Source organism: Coptis chinensis, chromosome 7 (assembly GCF_015680905.1).
Source record: "Coptis chinensis isolate HL-2020 chromosome 7, ASM1568090v1, whole genome shotgun sequence".
NCBI lineage: Eukaryota > Viridiplantae > Streptophyta > Magnoliopsida > Ranunculales > Ranunculaceae > Coptis > Coptis chinensis.
In genome coordinates this window covers 12,716,845-12,737,092 of record NC_141462.1, presented here as the reverse complement: position 1 = coordinate 12,737,092, position 20,248 = coordinate 12,716,845, and the positions used below count along the sequence as shown (strand labels likewise).

General features: G+C 35.9%; 1 protein-coding gene, 1 long non-coding RNA gene and 1 pseudogene across 2 annotated transcripts; 2 read left to right on the top strand and 1 right to left on the bottom strand.

The window, feature by feature from the left end:
* Positions 1-7,304: 7,304 nt before the first annotated feature.
* Positions 7,305-12,691, bottom strand: LOC147486083 (uncharacterized). The gene is made up of 3 exons (XR_015200739.1): positions 12,368-12,691; positions 8,065-8,116; positions 7,305-7,709 (listed from the first exon to the last, which is right to left on the bottom strand). It is a non-coding gene; the product is annotated as an uncharacterized LOC147486083 (long non-coding RNA).
* Positions 12,692-14,075: 1,384 nt separating this feature from the next.
* Positions 14,076-15,235, top strand: LOC147486082 (homeobox-leucine zipper protein HAT22 pseudogene; annotated as a pseudogene).
* A 4,045-nt stretch (positions 15,236-19,280) lies between these two features.
* Positions 19,281-19,703, top strand: LOC147486081 (uncharacterized). Its single transcript, XM_086573641.1, has one exon. It carries the CDS (start codon positions 19,281-19,283, stop codon positions 19,701-19,703), a length of 423 nt encoding a protein of 140 aa, XP_086429767.1.
* The last annotated feature ends 545 nt before the right edge of the window (positions 19,704-20,248 follow it).

The following is a 20,248-nucleotide window of genomic DNA, read 5'->3' as shown; positions in this document are numbered from 1 at the left end:
GACTTGGTTTTTCTTGTAATAGAATATAGAGAGGTGCAATGGGTTTGCTAGTTATAAGTCAAGGAACTTTTCTTTTAGCTTTTTTTTTTTTTTGTCAGTATTGCCTTTGTTAGTTACAATAGATGCTAAATGGAAACTTTAGAATGCTTTATTCAATGTTATATCTAAAGCACCTCTTCTTAGTTAAGCTTATTTGTGTGCTTTTATATTTAGTAGTTACTTTTTGTGTTGACTTCCACACTGCTTAGTTAGACTTGCTCATTTGAGTAAGTCTTGCTATAGTCAGACTTGCTAGAGTGAAATCAGGGAAGTAGTGAGCTTCTTTATTGCACCAGTTTTTTTATCGTTGTTTCACATAGCCAAAAGTGGCAATAATGGAAGCTTACAAGGATATCAAGTACTTACTCTTCTATTAACGGAGCTCAAATCAGGTGACATCTACCTAAGCATTAGTTAATAGCTATGAGTGTATGTTTGGATCACTAAATGTAAGAAGAAAGGTAATATTTGGATCACTAAATATGTTTTTTTTGGATCACTAAATGTAAGAAGAAAGGTAATATTTGGATCAATTTGTTTCTGTCTTTTATTTATTTTTTAAGTTGGGAGAGTTAGAATAATTTCCAACTTCAGCTTTCACCGTTTGATTGTAAACCATGTATAAAATATTACTTTTATACTTTGGTCATTTATGTTAAAGAAAATGGTTTAGTGGTAAAAAAATAGCTAAGGAAAGGAAATGTGTTGAGATTCCACTATGAGAATAAAGAAGAAAATAGATGTGGCGATAGAGTTAAAGCAGGGATGGATGAAATGACTCACCCCAAATCTCAAAGTTCTATTGTAGAGAGTGTGAGACCAGAAAAAGCCTGACAACATAGTGTGTGGGGTTTTATGACTTGGGGTTTTTGTTCTAATTTGAAGCATTGTTTGTTTGTTAGATTATTCAGTGGTGGGTGTTTATGAAAATGAGGAAAAGGGTTAAACTTGGTTAGAAAAGATTAATAATAATAATGAGGAGAGAAATAATGATACGGTGGTACGACAGCCACCACCGGTACAGATGCAACAGATGAAGACGACACAATAGCATTAGCATCAAGAATTAGTGAGTCAATCAATCTCAATGCAATTTACAAGACTCGACAGTACTGAATTAGGAACAAGCAGTGTTCCTAAGATACATTTCCGAATGCGTTGCAACAGTCTAAACTATGGCTGATTCGCAAATTATGTTTTATTTTTGAGAATGTGATTCAATGGTGTTATGTGATGTCTTTTTTGTTTAGGACTGTGATTGCTGCATCATGTGATTATTAAGCCTTTTTCCAATCATAGCTAACTTCCAATGAAGTTTATGTAACAACTCAACTGCTAGTGCTCTTAAGAGTTAATAGACTGTAAGAGATGGAATAGATATTGTCTTGAGAAAACTTTGTAAGCTTGCCAAATTCTACGTTCTTGTCTGTTCTGGACTTCTGCATTATCACTGAAGTACATGGAATACAGGTTGGACGAACTGATATAGTATGTATACATTTTCATAAGTTTAGATTGGCTCGTCTGATTCATTCCTTTTAATTTTTGTTGGGGTTGTCGAGTTATATTCTTCATGACGTATGTTGATTATAAGTGGTTTTGTTGACTATTTTCTAACAAGTATGTGCTCTCTTGATTCCTTAGGATGTTGAGTTTCTTTTGCTTTTTGTTCTCGATGGATGTTGTGGCAGGTATTTAGAACGATCATTTTTTTTCCCGATTATTCAATTTGAGTTTATAAAACTTGATTCTAGTGATCAGTATAGACAGTGTTTTGTACTCCCCTAGAATTTGATTTGCGATTGACGAGTCTCTTTGGCCTTTCTACTGTGCTAGGAAGAAAGTCACTTCCTATCTAATTTCACCCTTTACACCAATAAAATATACCCAACCATTTTTCTTTATAGGTCTATGGTATTAGTTTGATTTAAATTGTTTTATTGTTAACTTGTAAGTGGCATGTAAATTCGATTACTGTATTGTAGACCAATTAGAGATGAATTCCATTGCATTAGAAATTAGAAAGGAGCTAGACATGAAACCCTCTTAACTGTGTGAATAAATAGGAATATTGATTTTGATGATGGAACCCTCTAATATGTAACTGCTCACTTAATGAATGTTTGGGCTCAAGGGTAAACCTTTCATCAATATCAACATTTCATTTTGAAGATATAAGAGGTTTCTGGCAACTGCTTTAACTTGACTTATGGGATTCTGGAGTCTTAAGATGTGTAGATGAGTATCATATAAACCATTTTTTAGAGAGACCAAAGATAAGCTTCCTTAAAAGGTCTATGAGTTGTAATGTTTTCTTCTTCCGTTAATTTTAGAAGCTAAAGCGCTGGAATGTTTAAAGTAGATGGTGTATCTAACATAGCAGGTAAGGAGTCTGCCCAATCTCATCTTACTTGGTTAAGAAAAAAGGAAAAGAACCATGAAGTTTCATAATACCGAACGAAGTGAGCTTCTACGCTTGCATTGCAATTCGTAGGCTCAACCCATCCATGACTGGTGCTAGTTATATAATATCACTGCAGCATCCAGAGTTTTTTATTTGTTGTGGTTTACATGTACTATATAGGTGTAGTAGTCTATTTCGTTGTGCTTTCATTTATATAGGTGTGCATTGAGTTGAACAATTCATATCAGAAATTACATTTATTTGGGCTGCATAAAGACACCTATTTTTTGAAGACACATTTTTGGAATATAACTTGGGTTTTGTTTTCCTTAGGCTTGCTTTCAATATTTTGACCCCCCTTCAATTTTTTTATCAGCTTATATTATTGAAGCCTCACTTGTTTTATTGGCTTGTGAATTAGATGATGGGGCAAGTTAATCGAGAGAGGCTAGCGAGAATACCTTGGCGAAGCTGCGCAGAGGAAAGAGGACACAAATGATAGATATGTAGTCTGCTCAAAAGGGAAACACCGACTAGAAAGCCTTATGATAGAATTTAACCAATCCTAAAGAGGATGTCAAAGAAAAACCAATTCCTAAAGAGGATGTCAAAGAAGCTAATTCCTAAAGAGGATGTCAAAGAAGCTGCAAAGGAACAGAAAAACCAATTCTTTCTATGGATGCAATATCCTCAACTTTTTAGGAACTTAGTACCATTTAATGACTAAATGTTTTTGTTGATTTTATAGCGTTTTATTCACAAATGCTATTGTACAAAGGATAGCATGTTGATTCATAGTGTTTGCATAAATGCTATTGAATTGATTTCATAGCGTTTTTTGAGTGCTATCTATTGACTTTTTTCTAGTAGTGTACTAGAGAAATATATCAGACCTTGCCTTTAGTTAATCTACAACTACAAAAAAAAACTCGAGACCTTTCTTAAATATAGCTATCAATTGTTCAAAACTACTAAAGTTGCATTACAGCAAACAAAAATTCAATTTTAATCTAAAAAATATACAAGCTAGAGAACATGAAAAGGCTACCTGAAATAAGTTTACAGCTTCAACCTATTTTCCTTGTTGCAAGTGTTTAAGTTGAGGACCTGAACCAAGTTTTCAAACACACTCTATTAAATTACCGTCACTCTATTACATTAAGTTGCAAAGATCGAGGAATCAACAAAATTAACCAAAATAAAAAAGACAAAAACTACCATGTTTTAGGAGTATAAACACTTGTATGCACACCTGCAAACGCATATATAATATTGTCTAACAATAATAATAAAGAACTCCCTCAAACACATTAACCATTGTTGCATTCACTAAAGCAACAATAAAAACTACAATAATCTTGAAAACATTCAAAATCCTGGTTGACCTATCTGCACTAAAACTGTCATAACTTTATTTGTATAACTCGGATTAATACAAGGTAAATTGGGTATGAAACTACACTAAATTGTCTACAACTAACGTTCAGGCCATGAAAGGAGTTTCCCAACAGAAAATGCACAGAACGCCACCAAACACAGAACTTCGTCAGAAAAATTCAGGCTGACCATTATGTACTAAAACAGTCGTAGCTTACTGTGTAGATATCGAAACAAGATGAATCCAATTTTATTGGAAAGCAGACTGGCAGATCTAAAAATCTTATTCAAGCCCCGAGACCAAATTCTTAAGAACGATTTTTCAAGAATCTTGTGAACCAACACCAGAAACTAAACCAAATATAGATCAATAAATGTGGTGGAACTTCCACTGATAGATCTTAGAGTTGGACCATGGAAGAACTTGACGAAGCTGGATAAAAATATGAAGGATCAGTTTGCGTGAAACAAGTCTGTGAAGTATCTACATATAGTACATGACTTGATATGACTCCAGGACTCCATGATAAGGTCAGATATTCCTAGCTTACTATTAGTTTGTGTCACCTTAAAATCTTGGAGGTGTGACCGAACCATCTTTGCAAATTAACTAGTGAAATCCATGCATAAATTAGTCTTGTGTCATACTGCCATTCGATTTGGTATTTATTTTTCTCAGCTCGTGAAAAATATTAACTGTAGATAACATTAAAAACTACCTATCTTTTTAGTTGCTAATGTAATCTAAAATCAGTGATAACTGATAAGCATACTCTCCACACGCATGCATAAAATAATTTTAGCACAACTTTATCACACGAAATAGAGATAACATTTAAAGATAGATATTCACATGTGTTCTTTCTAAACCAAGAAAAAAGCAGATGTTTACTGTTTAATTCACCCACTATTGCTGCTGCTGATCTACAGTAATATTATATTTCTTTCTAGAGTTTAGAGAGAGATGAATGCTTCAAGGTTCATAAAATATGTAACAGTTGGAGATGGAGCTGTTGGAAAGACATGTATGCTCATTTCCTACACCAGTAATAGATTCCTAACTGACAAAGATAAACAGAGAAAAAAGAACCTTCTTGTTGGATCAGTTAATGATGACTGAAAAATCTAAAACATGATTTTCAAATGAATGGAAGATCTAAACCAATATCCTCAAAATTACAAACAAAAATGCTCAAAACCATTAGCCATTTCCAGAGGTAAGCATGAGAACAAGATCTAAAATAAATTTCCAAATGATAGCAGGATTTATGACATGGTTTCCAAAATTAAAACAAGAAAAGGCTCAAAACAGAATAACCTTTAACAAACAACAGTACATGCGCCCTAATACTCATTGTCCTCCCCATCCCTTGTCCTGAGCACTTAAGTAAGTAACGAGAATCCTAGATAACTCTAGATAGCATTTCAACCCATTTACACCAGATACTTCCGACAAGATTTGTCACTTCTTCATCACTACCTTACGGTTCCAACTTTTGCTAAAAAAATTTATCCAATTATATAGAACTTCAAAAAAAAAATCTAGCACGATACAAATCAAGTAACAGTGGCACGTAAATGATCCCACCCCATGCTTCATTTGCAAGGAAATAAGGAAAGCAATATGAGCCAAGTAGAGAAATATTGCAAAACGGCAACTTTGGTAACTCTCTTTGCTTTTCTAGATTAGTTAACCTTTTCAACAGCTTAAAGCAAAACCAGAAAAGAAAAGAGGTGGCCATGGCTTTAGATCAGTCAACTCCATCAACAAACTAGACAAGAAAAAGTTACTAACTGTTGGCTTTCAAATCACTAAACTTCATCAACTTTGCACAAACTAGACAGGTTTACATCGTTACTTACATGCATTATATAAAATCCTAATACAGTTGGAACAATCTACAAAACCAAAAATTTGATACGAGCATCACAACGTTAGCCAAATTCTAGTCTCATTCTTTCATTGAAAACAAGATCTCATCAACATAGTAAAAAATTATATAATCTAAAATTTTGTTTAAGAGTTAAAGTAACTACATTACAGATTCAACACTTACATAACAATCACATATGAACACAATCTGACAATTTAATCAATGAATCATAAAATTAAACAAGAAAAAACATAGAGAGAGATTGAAAGGTATACCATCATAAGAAGAGAAACAAGAGAGTTCCTAACAGTGTCAAGAAGAAGAGTTTCCATGGTAGAATAAACCATCTTGTTGAAAACAACAACAACATTGGTAGTACAAGTAGTAATGAAGAAGCTACTCTCACTCTCCATTGCAAAGAAAAGGTTTCTACTTTCTAGTATACAGAAAAAGAAAATGAAGGGGCAAAATTGGAAAGAACTGTGCTTGATAATTTCAAATGCATGTACATATCAAACACAATGGACAATCAAAGGGTCGATGCTAGTTAGGCAAAAAAATAAAAGTTTTCATTGGCATTATGTTAAAATATAAAGCAAAGCAATATATCTTACCCACTGTAGAGAACCCCAATTCGAGCAGTTCTACCTGGCTCCACAAATCACTGCAAAGAATACCAAAAATCCCACTTTAAAGCTAAAACAATCAATCAAGACGAGAAAAAAAAAAAAAAAACAATTTCAACTAGGGCAGGGAACAAAAAAACGAAGCTTTTGATTTTGTTGTAGCTTCAATGGCTTTTCAATTCTTCTTACCTCAGTAAAGTCAAAAACAGTGGAGGAGAGATAAGCTTTGAAGATGTGGAGAGGAAGAGGACGAGTTTTGGAGATGGAGGAAAGAAGTTTCGGTTTAGATGGAGAGAGACGGCAATCTAGGGTTTTAATATGTGTTTTTGTTTGATGGTATTTCTAATTCTGTTATGAGTTGCAGCGGGAACATGAAAACTGTAGCGCAAAAAATATTTGCAGCCAAAAAGAATATATCCGCCCAAACCAAAGCCCATTGGCAACACCGAAAACGTCGTAACAAGTCATACACATAGTCTATTCCGGAATTACCAGTGACGGCAAGGGGGTTGCAATAGATATTTAATCTATAGCAGCACCACACTCGTTGCCAACAATAAACATTTTCAATTTAATTATTTTTCTTATTTATCGTAAATTTAAGCAAACACTTTTGCAACGCTCAAGGCGTCGCTCTAGGTATTTCCCAAAATGAAAATTCTATTAAGACGGATAACCTTTAGCAACGCCACACGGTGTTGTAAAAGATGACTTGTTGCAACAAATTTTAGGCGTGGCAAAAGAGTGCGTTGCAACAGACCCCCTTTGTTGTAGTGAAAACCGATAAAGTTCTTTTGGATTGTTGCACTCCATTACCAGATACCAATTGGTCTTAAGTTGGTTTAATGAAATGTTGTACGTGGCTTCGCACCACTTAATGTAACTAACATTGTGATGCTAGTGAAAAAGAACTTTTACTTTCTATGATCATATTTTCTTTCTTTCTACCTTTCTCCTTTAGTTAGAAAAGACGAACGCCATCCTACAAAACCTACATTGTCAACTACAGTGGTAAATTAATCAACTTTTTGTCCTTAGTCTCTTACAATAAGGGAAAGGATTCAACACAGACCTGTGTCTAGTCTCTACCAGAGTTGGTTTTAGACTAAACGCCTAAACTTAGAGGCGAGATACTAGCTCCTTTCCTCTACGGTAAATATTCTTAGCGTGTAACTCTTTTGGGGTGGCAGTACTGTTGGTGGTTTTAGTTGAAAAAACAAAAGCTACTTAAACAGATATTTTTTTCTAGACTAATGAATTGGTCCAAACGAAGGTATTTTATAACAAACTTACCAAACAAAGAAAAACGTTGCAAGATAATAGACAGTATTAAGAAGCCCATACGACAAGATTCCCAAAATTCCATATTTCCTCAACCTCTCCAACAACCTGCGAAATTCCAAACAAGTATGTGGTCCTGGTCCATTGCAAACAAGATATTTAGGCATACAATGCAAAGGTGTACACTTAAATCAAGTGAAGACAAAGGGTTCATAGGCCGCAAGGTTGAGAAAAGACACACAACTCTACGTGAAACATGGATTATATTTGTCATATGAGCAAAAGGAATGGTATGATAATACTTGATAAGTAAAATGAGTTGTAAATTCTATCATTTAAAACAATACACACAAATTGCAGTTTTTGAACTTATATAATAGTAAGATTGACCATGATTAAGTTACGCACAAAAATCAGTGTTTTTTTATTCAGAACAGTAACACAGTGGGTCTAGAGTAAGTACTTGTTGGACAAAACGTCTTTAGATTGCCGGCATCCATCACTTACTTCTGAGCCTAGAAAAAGTCACATGTGAGAGAAACACCAAGGATAGAACAAAATCTACATATACTAGGTGTTACGACCTAAAAAATCCCTAGCTCTCTTTTTTCCTCCCCTCTTCTTCACTCCTCTTCTTCTTTTTATACTGTTGTCCTATGGGCCTCGCCTTTCGGACTTATGGGCCTCATAGGCCTAAATAAGGCCATAACAGTTGCCCATCTTGGTACCGCGGACCGTTAATTTGGCCCGTGGTGCCAAGAAGCCAGAGTTCGTTTTACTATTTCCACTTCCACAAATTCTATCACGGTACACTTATCTTCATTCCTAATACCAAACTTACCTAAACTGCAATTTACATTAACAACTATCATATTAGTTCTTTGATATCTTGGAAACTATATTCAATGACCCTTTGAACTGAGAATATGGCCTATGCATTTTCTGCATCTCTCTGGCCTACAATAGCCGCTACTTTGTTGTGGTTTCCATTGCTTTAAGTACATTTTCTATATAGTTAAGAACTCGTTCATAACTTTGTTGTGTTACTGGAAAGAATTAAGCTCCTAGTTGATATGTTGAAATGCGTGGAGTCATGGAGGTGTGACTAGTATTACCAACTTACCATGAACATAAAGGATACACTTCTTGACAGTTCGAGTTCATGTGTATCAAATTTTGGACTATAATTTAAGAAGGGGTCACTTGGGAGTAGTATAGTTCATAAGAATAAGGAAACAGATCAATGCATAATCGATTTCTTTGAGGGCTGCTTTAGAGTAGGCGTGTCCAAAATAAGTTGGACTGAATGTGTAAAATATATAAGACTGTAGAGTGATTTATAGTAGGAAAGAGTTCCTTCATATCATTGCTAAATATTTCTACGCACGGGCACCGAGGTTCTCTTCATCGGTTCATCTTGTCTCTCTCATTGCTTGTGGGTATCAAAACCAAACTCAGATTCTGTTTCAAAGAACAACCCCATATGTGTTGTATTAGTCATTCAACTGTCTACTCATTCTTGAAACTGACCGCATGTTAACTCACGATTCTTGTAATGGTGCTTGCGGTCAATTGAGGTAATATAATGATTGAACCAAATATTTAAACGGTTTGCTTTTCAAAGAATGCACTCCAACAAACCGCATTACACATGAATATAACAACGATTTGCCTTTGCTTAAAGGCCAAATATATTAGAGAAATGCAGTTAATAATTTGTAAAATCAATCAATTTCTTTTATATGGATAGAAACATAGACTGAAGGAAATCAACAACCAAGTTATAATGTTAAACACTAACATCTGAAGAAGTTTCCTTCGAGGAAATGGGGAAGTGAGAAGGACAACATGTACCAACAAAGCCAGAAATACCAATCACGACAAATTGCTCCAAAATATGTCACTATGCATAAGGATAAGAAAATACCATACATTGGGTAGCACTTTGAATATCTTATTGTCGTTCATCCGCAAACTTGAAGTCTTTGTCGAGGCGCAAGCTTCATGAGGAACATATATGACCAAAACCCACTATAACAAAATCTGAACCTATGTATTTTACAGAAGTGCCATCAGTTGAGCTAATGAGCATTAGACTTCCATTTACTTAACAGTTCATCGTAAGCATATGCCTTGCCCAATTGCGTAAGGCTTTGTTTCAACTTGGACAAAGTTTTAGAGTGCAACTTAATTCCCCTCTCTATCATATCTTCTACGTACTTGCGTGCCTTTGGCAGTCTATTGAGGTCACGGAACCCAACCATAAGCTTGTTTCCAGCTATCTCCCAACCGGCGTCATTTCATTCTCAAGCATGCATTTCCAAACTTTTATAGCCATATCAGGATCACCAATATCCACATAAAGCGTAAGTGCAGCGCTACAGTTTTCGTGAGTGGGAATAAACTCATTTTTTACCATCTCATTGAAAATGACTGAAACTTCTCGCACTTTCCTAAGATTAAGCATGAACTTAAGAAGGTTACTATAAGTTTTCGAATCAGGAAAAGCTCTATAGAAAACCATCCCCTTAAAAGAAAGCCCCTTCTAATATGTTTCCACGTTTGAACAAATTATTTTAAACACGAATATATTGTGATATGAGAACACCCTCCATCTCTATGAACGCCAGTCACCATTTTCCTCATAATCCACTCTTTCCTTTTGACCAAGTTACTCGAGTATCTGTATATGACTATTTGTTATATTCACATGCCCCCAAGTTGATGCCGGCTGGTTTGGTAAAACAAGCCAAGGATCAACTAACAAATGTAACTATTGGATCCGAATATCATCTTGCCCCCAAGTACTGCTGGTCCTCAGGGATACTTAACTCTTTCCTTGCTTAGGTTGCCCCCAAGTGTTAATTAGGACACACATTCGTGCCCTTTACATTTTTTGGATTGGCCCAAATGCCGCATCGAGGACTTGCCCCTTTTTCATTTTTAGGACTGCCCAACACGCTACATCCAGGAATTGCGCCCTATAGTCTTTGATTCGAACCGGCGTACCATGCCAAGTACAGAGACAACTATTATCTGCCCCCTGAGTCTTTGATTCGGATTGGCGTACCATGCCGCGTCCAGGGACCTCCGCCCCTAAGTGTTTGATTCGGACCGGCGTACCATGCCAAGTCCAGGGACAACTGTTATCTGCCTCCGAGTCTTTGATTCGGACTGGCGTACCATGCCGCGTTCGGGGACCTCCACCCCCAAGTGTTTGATTCAAACCGGCGTACCATGCCAAGTCCAGGGACAACTATTATCTGCCCCCGAGTCTTTGATTCGGACTGGCGTACCATGCCGCGTCCGGGGACCAAATGCTTGCGCCCTTTTCGTGTTTCGGACTGGCCCTTATGCCGCGTCCAGGACTTGTGCCCTTTTCATGTTTCGGACTGGCCCAAATGCCGCGTCTAGGACTTGCGCCCTTTTCATGTTTTGAACTGGCCCTTATGCCGCGTCCAGGACTTGCGCCCTTTTCATGTTTCGGACTGGCCCTTATGCCGCGTCTAGGACTTGTGCCCTTTTCATGTTTCAGACTGGCCCAAATGCCGCGTCCAGGACTTACGCCTTTTTCATGTTTCGGAGGGCCCACACGCCGCGTCCAGGACTTGCCACTTTTTGGAGGGCCCAAATGCCACGACCAGGACTTGCGACCTTTTCATGTTTTAGAGGGCCCAAACGCCGCCTCCAGGACTTGCGACCTTTTCATGTTTTGGAGGGCCCAAACGCCACATCCAGGACTTGCGACCTTTTCATGTTTCGAAGGGCCCAAATGCCGCGTCCAGGACTTGCGACCTTTTCATGTTTTGGATGGCGTACCATGTCTCATCTATGACATCTATTTGTGTCCTTTCTATGATTATATTCCCATCAAAGATCATATTATAAGCAAAGTACCATTCATCCAAATTTGGGTGAATTCGGTTGCCAGGTTACCATCATTCTTACATAGTTGCATTGTCCCCTGACAAAAATATTGGATTCAAAACAAAAAAAAAAAAAAAAAAGTGAATGAGACTTAAGCAATCCATAGTTTTCAAAGAAATGAGTAAGTAATTAAGTACCTCATTCTTTCAGTTCAAAGTTTTCTAAGTCTATCCAATGAACATTTCTAGCAAAACATTAATTAAATCAAAAATTCTACCAAAACTTTTGACTATAACCAAAGCCTTAACTCCTGAAGTCCTAAATAGTGTAACCATGGAGGTCCTTGTAGAAAGTAATTGTGGAAGCTTTCAAGAATCGCCGATTATCGAGCAACTCCCACGAGATCACGAACATGAGATAGAAGGAGATGACGAACTCAATAACAAGAGATTGAAGGTCCGAACCTCGGTACTGTTTCAAACAAATAATTCATGCTTCCCCAAATAATATTAAGTAAAGTTCCACTTGCAAGTGTAGATCCCACGACTTGAGCTGAAATGTAGGTCGGAACTTATGAAGTCCGAACCCAAGATCTTGGATTGAGTTCAAATCTGATGCCATAAACTTTTAAATTGAACACTCTCATCTGTGTACTAAAACATCAATTCCCCCTTCACTATCTTTGTACTTGAAAGTCGAAACATAGCTTTTTGTTGTAATCCCCACAGACGGCGCCATTGTTACGACCTAAAAAATCCCTAGCTCTCTTTTTTCCTCCCCTCTTCTTCACTCCTCTTCTTCTTTTTATACTGCTGTCCTATGGGCCTCGTCTTTTGGACTTATGGGCCTCATAGGCCTAAATAAGGCCATAACACTAGGTATATTAGAGGCTTACTTACCATCATGGTCTGGAAAGTCCTGAAAGTTGGAAATATCATGAGCCTGACCTTGAAAAATGAAGCAAAAAAGGAGCAACAAATGTGATGGGAAAAGATGAAAATGTAACATTTAAAAAGAAGAAAAAGAAATGGAAACGATGGACAAGAAAGAAGGGCTTAAGGGAGAGACACCCAATCTCTGTGCAAGCATTGGGAAGCCAGTGGCCTATAATGTGCAATTGGAGGATAGGTGTTACTGCTATCCCTCTCCTCATTCAACTCTAAAAGGAAAAGTGTTACTACTACTTAACGACAGATACATGATTAAGTTTAATCCTAGATAACAACAATAAGACATTCAAGTTAATTTGGGTAATTCCCACAGATGGAGTGGAGTCCAGTACCAGTTATTTGCTGAGAGAGTTGGCGATTAAGAAAAAATAAAATGAATTGAGACGTGAAGAAGAAACTCACACTGGTGCTGGTGTAATAGCTGCTGCTGTTGAGAAAGTTGAATTGGCGGCGCGTTGTAACTCTAATAAAACCACGTGGCGAGCTTACCAGTGCAACAATCCAAAAGTCAATCTATCTCACCCATTAATTACTTATAGAGAGACCCATTTAATTCCATATACCAGTTGTGTTTACTACCGAGGTTCTTTATACATAACATAGCATCACAAGCATTTGATCTTTAAAACAAGTGAGAGTTGATTTGCCTTTTTCTAAACTTTCACAAAGATTGATGCAGACAATCATTATATCTAGAAAACATTCGGTAGGACTTCTCATGGCTTGAAGCACATAAGAAGATCCGGGACGAGTATTTTCACAATGTAAGTCTAATTGGACAAGTACGGGATCCATAAGCACACCGTGTAATCTCATGGACACAAGTTAATTCCTAATCGCCTCCCACCACATATATCAAAACTACCATATCCTATATAATCATAGAATTGCCGAGAAATTGCAAATGACATTTGGTTAAAACTTAAAACTCAATTTCCAGTGATAAGTTATATACCGCCAAACAAAATGCTTTGTTCCACCCGTGTAGCAAGCAAATACATCAATACTTAAAATTAGCTAGATTCTTAAACCAAAGCATCCTAGACCGGCCCTATATACAACCAAAGGAGGCCATAAACAGAAAACTAGAAACAAAACAAGAAAACTTGTTACCTTCTTTATTCCGATCATATTAAGTCTATCATCGTTTGCCAATTGAAATAAGCGAGTCCACAACCATAGATGCAAAAATTTCTTTTTTCACCACCAATCAGCTTTGAAGAGAGTGTGGTAGTAGCAAAGACACTTTCGCCAACAAACCTTCTTTTCTTCCATATTTTTCCCTCTATACTCACAAAGAAGTTCCTTAATTTTTTGATTGCACCAAATACAAGTAGCAAACTCATGGCTTCTAGAACAATTTGTCATGAACATATCCATCCAATCAAACCAAAATATCCAAATTCCTTACCAAATTGGAAGTAGCTCGAAAACTACGTATAAGACTCTATGAGTGGACACCATCCTCAATGAAAGGCTTGGCCTCCTTTAAAAACTCTCCCGCAAAAAGAACTACTGTAGTGGTTCCATCACCCACCTGTAGACAATAAATCAGGTCATTAAAATTACAAGTGAATTTCAAATTTATCCCTAAAACCTAACCAATACAATTATTAATGATACCTTCTCAACTTTCTCTGAGACAATGTCCTTATTAATGTCATTATCTTCTCTAAAGTATAAGCTGTTAAATGATGTATCTTCTTTCTGTAACACAAGAGTGAAGAGCGAAAAGGACCGCCTTGGAAGTGAAGAGATTATGGAGTTAGAGAGGGTTCGTAAAATGGTGATTAGTGATGAAGATGAAGAAGGTAATACAAGAAAGAAGTTGAGACTGTCGAAAAAGAACAATCTTCACTCTTGGAGGACAGTTCCAAGGAGAATACTACCCTAAATCCAGTGCGCATATACTAGTTGACTACTCTTTCTTTTTTAGTATATATGCACTGTAATGTTTGTTGTAGTTCTAATAAGGTCTTCCTTTATATGTATGTAGAAGCAAAAACTAGCCTTGGCAAAGCAATTGAACCTACGGCCTCGATAAATCGAAGTTTGGTTCCAAAATAGGAGAGCCAGGTTCGTATCTTTAAGTTGTACCACCATTAAATGAGCATCATATTACCTTAACTATATATGTTAATCTATAAGTATCAAAGATGCCCTTGACAAGGCCCAATCGATATACTACTCAACAAGGTCGATATACTACTCAACAAGTTTGCTCTATTGAAGACTGATACTTTGATCTTAACACACCCCCATGTAGATTATATTGGGGCACACATTTAACAGTTTATATTTTGTTTTAATTATATTTATTGTGTTATACATAACTAATATATTGTTTCTACATAACCAAATTGAAGCAAACTGAAGTAGAATGTGAGTACTTGAAGAAGTGTAGTGAGGCTCTAAGACAAGAGAACAAGAGGCTACAAAAAGAGCTACATGAACTGAAAGTAGCACCACCACTCTTAATGCATCTCCCAGCAGCTACACTCACAATGTGCCCATCATGTGAGTGGATTGGAAATGGAGGCATTAACACATCCTCCAAGGTCTCATATACAGTTGCAAATAAACCTCAAATATATAACCCTTACACTCATCCTTCTACAACTTGTTAGATATATTCAGGTTCCCCACTTTTTGTTAAGACAAGGTCGGAGCTCTATTTACCTTTACACATACTGCTACTGATGCAAAGATAATTAACATGGTAACCCCAAATGTTCTTCTAGAGGATCATATATATGAAGATACTACTATGACTTTGTGTGAAAAATTAATAGAAAGTTAAATACTCTTTTCTTTTTTAATATATCTATATTTTTTGGTTATATATTATTATAGTTTAAATTCTTCTACCGCACTTCTAAGCATAAGCATTTCGGGGGGTATTTATTTATGCTCCCTCGGCGATGGAATGATAATCTAATGAGCATTTTTTTTTTTCCATATAATTGTGGAACCAACTACCAAAAACCACTCACATGAAGTATTAGACTTCTAATTAACTAAAGAACTTGCAAATTTGCGCCATATGAACAACAACAAAGCTTGCAATTTTATTGGGTAAAAGTGAACCAACCAAAGCATCAAATATACAGATAGCACAAACAAGGAAATCTAAAAACAAAAAATCACCCCGGTGAATTCGTTCTTCAGTCTAGTCACACCATCCACATGAACCAACATTCATTCATCCATTCATTTTTCAACAATAAATAAATGCAATAATTATTTATTCATCACAAAACTATAAAATAACTCCACATTAAAAAAAAAAAAAAAAAAAAAAAACCAAAAAGCTCACCTTAAGAGCTTCAACTTGAGATCCAATCTTCGAAATCTCCTCTTGAATCAAACAAATCCTACTCTGAAAAAATCAACAAACTAATGAGTAACAAAAAAAGAAACCCTAACATTCCATACAAAAATTGCAAAAAAACAAATTTGGGGAAAATAAAACCTGTTGAGCTAGAATAGAAGAATCATTTAGCGACAATTGATTATTAAAATCAATTGAAGAAGAAGAAGAAGAAGAAGAAGAAGAAGAAGAAGAAGAAGAAGAAGAAGAAGAAGAAGAAAGAGATGAAGTTATGATTTAAATTACCTCCTTGAGATTTCTCAGTAGTGAAATCACGAATTAGGTTTTCTGGTGGTGGGCGATAACCTAAAAATCAAAATCCGAAATCAAAGCTTTGAACTTTATTTGGTTTTTTCTGTAATGGGGGGATTGAGAGAAGAGAAGGGAGCGGAAGACAGAGGGTAGCGGAGTGGAAGACATAGGATTTTTTCTGTTATGTTTTATGTTCTTTATGTTTCGAAGAAATAACGAGCGCGATTTTATTTCGTTTCCCTCTTTCGCCCAAAATTTCAAGTTTCTAACATTACCCTACGGTTTGCCATAATTTGAAAGTATTAGCAATTAATTCTTAAAATTCCTCCGAATTAAACCAACAGTTATCAACATTCGCAACGCTTATATAGCATAGGCAACTTACCAACGCTAAAAAAGTGTTACAAAACAAAAAAGGTGCGTGTTGCAAATAGCCTGTTATGGTGTAGTGTGTGATGCTTTTTTAGATTCTTCATCTTCGATCTGTTGCAAAAGAAACCAAGTGCTAAGAAATCCTTCTTTCTGTAATTGTAAGTGGGACAAAAGTACCAATGAAGTAGCTTAAAGCTAGCAAAAATATAGTAAAGCAACGCATGTGAAAGAAAATCAGCATTATATTAGATTAATAGTGCACACACCTGAATCTAAGAACATACAAAATAATTAGGTTAGAAAATCAATCAAACGTACCCAACTGGGTCGAAAAACACAGTATACTACTTTAACTTTAAGATACAGGTGAACCAAAAAATCGGGGAAACCAACTCCCACAAAATTTAAGAAATATTAAATATGAATTATGTTATGTGCCTGAACTTCAATTTTAAGAAAATAAATCTATATGAGCATATTACTCAACTATTATGGTACATGATCATGGAACTTTTTGGTTTTCCTCAAGTATTTATATTACCCCATGTAGGTTTACATAGGAATGTCCAAACGGGTACCCGACCGGCTTGAACCCGACTTTTTCGGTTTTGAAACGGGTATCAGGTTACCCAAACTCGAACCGGTTTTCAACGGGTCGGGTTTGGAGTCGAGTATTTTTTGAGAAGTGTGACCAAACCCTACCCTAACCCTATATTTCGAGTACCCATCGGGCTTGGGTTCGGGTTTCGGGTAGGATAAAACCCGGTATAAATGAAGAAAGAAGACTATAGGAAATCTTATTTGAAATATATATCTACATTTTATTCCTTCTTCGGCTATCCACCAATCCTTCAAACAAAATAAAACTTCTAATGAACTTGGAATTAATTATCACTTATACTCGGACATAATTTTTTCATATGATTTAAAAATAGATGGACTTGGAATGAACTATAGACACGTGATCACGTGCAATTATTGAAAAAATTGGAAATCCCGACATAAATATTTCCATAATCTAATATATTAAATAACTCATCATTGTAAACATGAATGAGATCATAATCCAAATATTTATCTAACTCATTATTTTATATAAGATTAGTAGTATGTAATCAAAACCGGATTTAGGGTTCGATTTCGGTCTGGGTTAGGTTTCTAGTTTTTTAGCTTTTTTAACGGGTTTAGGGCTAAATTATTGGGTCGGGGTCGGGTCGGTTCGGGTTTAGAGAGTGTGACCAAACCCTACCCTATGTATTTCAGTATGGGTTTGGGTTGGGGTTTAGTCGAGTTCGGACAGGGTTTGGTGCGGGTTTTTTGTTCGAGTTTCGGGCGGGTTTCGGGCAAGATGGACATCCCTAGGTTTACATAATTTTACTTTAAATACGAATTTGAAGAATGGTAGTTTGAAGAGCACAAATGTTCCAACATAGACATATGTACACAATAAAATTAGTGCGACCAAAAAAATTAGAAGTACAGTTTCAAGTTTTGAATATATAGTCCAACAACTTCACAAAACACAACCTAACTCAGTTATATCGTATTAGATTTGCAAGGTTTACTTATGGTTATGATTATGATTATGATTATTATTATTATTATTATTATTATTATTATTATTATTATTATTATTATTATTAGAAATAAGAAATAAGAAATAAGAAAACCTCATTTAGTCTACTAACTCACCTTCTGTTGAAGAATCTCCTATTTGTGTTTCCATGTAAGAATCCCTATTTTACGGCAAAATAACCTGACACTCCCTGAGAAATTTATCTACTCCAAAATACCATTGGCATGCAAACTACTAACACACAAACCTTAAATATGTACAAAGTAATTCATTCCCACTTGAGTACACTACTAACACCATTCAAAATTTAAACAACGACCATGAACTTATCAGATTATGCAAATATAACCAAATAACAACCATGAAAGTAAGTTTGGATTACTTCAACTTCTAAAGATATTATGGATAGAATCATTGATGTCTACCCATGTACGAATTGGTCTAGAAATGCTATTAGGAAATTAAGAGTGGAGAATAAAAAATAACAACCACATATTGAAACAAATAAAAACAATATAGAATATGGGGGAAAAAACACTTGGTTATAAGATCCATCAATAAGTAACTACATTTACATCTTTAGGATGCATTGAAATCTTATTATTATGTCAAAAGAAGTTTATCCGTTAGCATGGATGGGGAATGCTAATAACTACAGAAAAAGGAAATATAAGTCTTAAACATATTATATAAAATACAGCTAGTAGATGAGGATTAGATGAGTGAAAATAGTTACTTGAAAAATTTTATTGATCAAGAATTGCTCATATGAAAGAGAAGTTCAAAGCTCCAAAACCATACATGTAAGGTTTAAAGCTTTAATCCACTTACTAACTAACGTTCTTATGGAACATACTAAAATATGTGGATAGTATATAGATAGTGACGACTAAAATAAATAACGTAACCTTCTCTCTAGATGAGGAAGTAGACTGAGTTGATAAATAGTTATGGTTGGTATATATATGTAAAGTGTATGGTTTGTCAATCTCGGAAGTCACAGTCATGTCGATCTCGGAAGTTACAGTCAAACGTACTAATGTTTGCTTTATGAAGAGAAGAAATCCAGTTTTTCGGATATTTGCTTTCTCACCAGGAGAGCCATCATCAGAGCTTACCACTGTTCATCAGGTACTATGAACAATTGCATGACGGACATGAAAGCTCTGCACAGATTCAATCTTCCACATAAAGCGAGAAGAGCCCCCCAAATTATTGAATGCTATTGGCTTCCTCCAACCCCGGGGATTCTAAAAGTGAACGCAGACGGGAGCTCAAGGGGAAATCCAGGTATGGCAGGATGGGGCATAGTTCTAAGGGACTACAAAGGAGATTTCTTGGGGGCAGCAGCAGGGGGGTTGGGCATTGCAACTAACTACATGGCAGAAATTGTGGCAGTTGTTGAAGGTATTCAGAGAGCCTTGGAATTGGACTGGAAATACATTTGGGTTGAATCAGATTCTTCCTCAGTGGTTAAAGCTTTTCAAGAGGACACAGTACATTGGAAAGTTAGAGCTAAATGGAGGCAGCTGAAGGAGAAAGCCACATGGATTAATGTCACTGCAACATGGCGAGAAACTAACTTAGGAGCGGACAGTTGTTCGAGGCATGGAGCAGCGTTACAAAGGGGGGAAAGTAAATGGTGGGGCACAAGGCCCCCTTTCATGAGAAACCTGGAGAACCAGTTCACTACCTACTTTCGTTTCTCTTATTAATTTTGGGTTGTAATAGGTGGGTACACATATGATGATACTCACACTAGACAACTTTTACTCTACTTATTCTTTTTCTTTGTAACTTTCATTTTATTATTTTAATCAATTACATTTTAGCGAAAAAAAAATGTATTAATGTTAGACCTGCATTACCTTCTCCCTTAACACTCCAAACTTTATGGTAAACACAAATCAAAAGAAAGAAGACTTTTGAAATCAGCACAATAGTTGTAAATTGAAGAACTCGAGAATATGAGATACTTAGAAGTTCAAGAATTGAGACTTTTAGTTCCTATTTAGTTTTTTTCTCGCAGCTTGTTTCTCTAGCTTTTTTATCAGCAATTTTTTTCTCCTGATTTGAATAGAGTCTCTCATTTAATCTTTATTATTCTTTGTTTGAATGTGTATAGATTAGGAACATGAAACATAATTAATTAGGACTCTTGAAGAAGAGAGTCTCTCCTGTAATCATTATTATTCTTTGTTGGGATGTGTATAGATTAGAAAATAGGAAACATAATTAATTAGGACTCTTGAAAAGAGAT